The sequence below is a fragment of the Petaurus breviceps genome, unplaced genomic scaffold (assembly GCF_028583685.1).
Source record: "Petaurus breviceps papuanus isolate PSGF00001 unplaced genomic scaffold, PetGlider_PUasm1.0 90397, whole genome shotgun sequence".
NCBI classification, from domain to species: Eukaryota; Metazoa; Chordata; class Mammalia; order Diprotodontia; family Petauridae; genus Petaurus; species Petaurus breviceps.
In genome coordinates, this window is record NW_027187239.1 from 417,438 (window position 1) to 420,225 (window position 2,788).

Here is a 2,788-nt window from a genome sequence, read left to right on the forward strand (position 1 = left end):
CCCCCCCCCTTTATTAATGCCCAAGTTTCAGTATTTTTCTTCAGGCAGAAAAAGGCTGTAGAGCATTTAGAGAAGGAGATTAGGCCTTGGAGGTCAATGAGATGTTCATTTTATAGCTGAGAAAACAGGAAGTGAGTGCCAGGCTACTGGGACGTTTGTGGCAGGGCCGGGCCTTGACCAGGCAGCTCTCCTCTTTTGCTTTATAAAATCACAGAGTTGTTTTAAGCAGGACTCCTCAGTCGAGGGATGTTCCCGAGCACCTAGACCTGTGTCAGCTTTGGTGGCCGGTCCAAAGATGTATAATAAATAATAACAGAAGTTTCTAAGGTTTGCAAAGCCCTCGTGTTGCAGCCACTCAGAGAAGCCCAAAGCTGGTGCTAAATTACTTCCATTTTGTGTGTAAAGGCACCACTGCCCCCCTGCCATCCATCAGGGTCATCTCCTCCCAGATGCCTGTGACCCCTCCCAATCAGGTGCCAGATCTCATTAATCTCCCTTGCTGGGAGGCCCGAGCAGATTGCTCAGGAGCACCTGGCAGGGCTCCAAGAAGACGTGCCTGAGGTCACAGAGGTCTCCATAGTCTCTGCCCCATCTCTCCCATCCAGACCCTTCTCTTAGTTCAGGTCCCATCTGTCTGGAGACTCCCCTTGGGTCTCCCTGCCTCCCAACTCCCCCTTCTCCAGCCCATCCTCACACAGCTTCCACAGCAGCCTTCTTGGGGTACAATTCTGATCCCATGCCTCGGAGTATCTCCACTGGCTTCCTGCTGCCCCAGAAGCTTCTCAGCCTGAAGTCTGAAGCTCCTCTCTCACATCACTCCAACATTCCAGGCAAACTGGCCCATTTACTACTGTCTGGACTTGGCATTCCCATGCCCAGAATGTCCTCCAGGGCATAACCAGGCACCACCTTCCATGGAAATCCCCCCCCCCAGGATGTTGCTCTCCCCCCAAGTTTGCCAGTCTATTTACATGCTGACTCCCTGTAAGGGTTATGGGATTTAAAGATCTCCCATGCCCCATGGACGTGCTGACATAGCAGAGCAAGAGAAAGTGAAAAGCCGAGCTAACGGTCCTGCGGTTGGCAGTTGGTGGCGGTTGCCTTTTTTTTGGGGGGGGGGGGGGAGAGGAGGACCTTTGCCTGAGGTAGCCTGTTCTGTTTTAAAGGCTTGAAAATGTGGGTACTTTCTACTTTATCTACCTGTGCCAATATCATAACTACTCTGATGGCTTTCACTTTTTGGTTTTGGGACTCAGTCTTTTGGTATCTTAATAAATTTTCTAGTTTATTTCCCCAAATGGCAAACCTGACGTATTTTGTGATGGATAATTATATCAGCATATTTGTAATCTCTATAGGCATTGTGAATATGGCATTGCTGATACACTCCCCTGGAGAGGAGGGGGGCTGTCTTGGCACCCCAGCACCTCCCGCAGAAGGAGGTGAACACACAGATGACTGGTTTAATTCAGTGCTTATTGAAGAAGCTGGGCTTCTGGAGGCTGAGACCTGCTGGTCCCTCAGCTTTCCCTCCAGAATATCCATTCCACGAAGTGGAGTGTTTTCGCTGGATTTCTCAGTTCACTTTTTCTTGGCTTCTCCAGGATCCCTTCACAGCATTCCACATTGACAAAGCCTTGGTTCAGAAGTACATGAATTCCCTGCTGATTGGGGAGCTGGCTCCAGACCAGCCCAACTTCGAGCCCAACAAGAACGTGAGTTGGTTGGAGGGCCGGGTGGTGAATGGGGGGCCTGGTCTGAGGTTTGCCCACACTCCAAGCATCTCAGAGGCAGAGTATCCTAGAAAGCCCCTCTGAGATCAGCCGATATTTCTCCAGGGAGAGAATAACCCCACAAAATGGCATCTGCTGTTTCTGCTTGAACACTTCCAGGGATGGGGAACTCATGACTTTACTCTATGTGGCTCTGATTGTCAGGAGATTGTCTCTTGGACCCCCCCCCCCATTTTTCTGTGCCCATCCTTGTGCTGGGCCCTGCAGAACAATCTGATTCTTCTCCAGAAGACAGGCTTCCTTCCCCATCAGCTTCTGACTGGGCTCCACGGCCAAGGCCTTTCAGCCTCCCCTTCCTCCCCAGCCCAGGTCCCACTCTCTCAGACCCACTGCAGGCAGTCGGTGCCCATCTGTCCTTGGGCACAGCGGCGCACCTTGACCACAGTATTCTATTGAGACCTGTCAGGATGCCCACAGCTGCCCGGATGGGCGGCCCCCTGCTGGATGGGGTCAGAGCAGGGCACTGCCTGCTTTCTGTCCCACAGAAACAGCTGACAGATGAATTCCGAGAGCTGAGGGCCACCGTGGAGCGCATGGGACTCATGAAGGCCAGCCCTGTCTTCTTCACGCTCTGCCTGCTGCACATCCTGCTGCTGGATGTGGCCGCGTGGCTCACGCTCTCGTTCTTCGGGACGTCGCTGCTTCCCTTCCTCGTCAGCGCGGTGCTGCTCAGCACCGTCCAGGTGAGGATGCCCAGGCTGCCTGCCCCTCTTGGCATAGCCTACACGTGGGGCATGCTTTTTCTCCTTGGGAAGAGGTTGGTGTGAACTGTAGGAAGGAAAGAGACCCCAAACTCAGGCAGAGAACAGTATTCGAGAAGGAAGAGATATGAGAGCATGGATCATTTAATATTAGAGCTGGAAAAAAAAAACAAAACCTTAAAACATGGAATATCAGAGCTGGGAGGGGTCTGAGAGCACGAGATGTCAGGGCTGGGAGGGACCTCAGAACAGGGGATGTCAGGGCTGGGAGGGGCCTGAGAACAGGGGATGTCA

General features: G+C 52.6%; 2 protein-coding genes across 2 annotated transcripts in view; both read left to right on the top strand.

Moving 5' to 3' along the window:
• The window catches only part of TMEM258 (transmembrane protein 258), a 428,372-nt gene that overhangs the window by 410,944 nt on the left and 14,640 nt on the right, over positions 1–2,788 (top strand). The gene's annotated exons all lie outside the window — the stretch shown is intronic.
• FADS1 (fatty acid desaturase 1) overlaps positions 1–2,788 on the top strand; it is a 15,053-nt gene that overhangs the window by 4,305 nt on the left and 7,960 nt on the right. The window contains exons 2-3 of the mRNA XM_069108523.1: positions 1,605–1,715; positions 2,279–2,476. Of these exons, the coding sequence (XP_068964624.1) occupies positions 1,605–1,715; positions 2,279–2,476 (309 nt within the window). The remainder of the gene's footprint in view (positions 1–1,604; positions 1,716–2,278; positions 2,477–2,788) is intronic.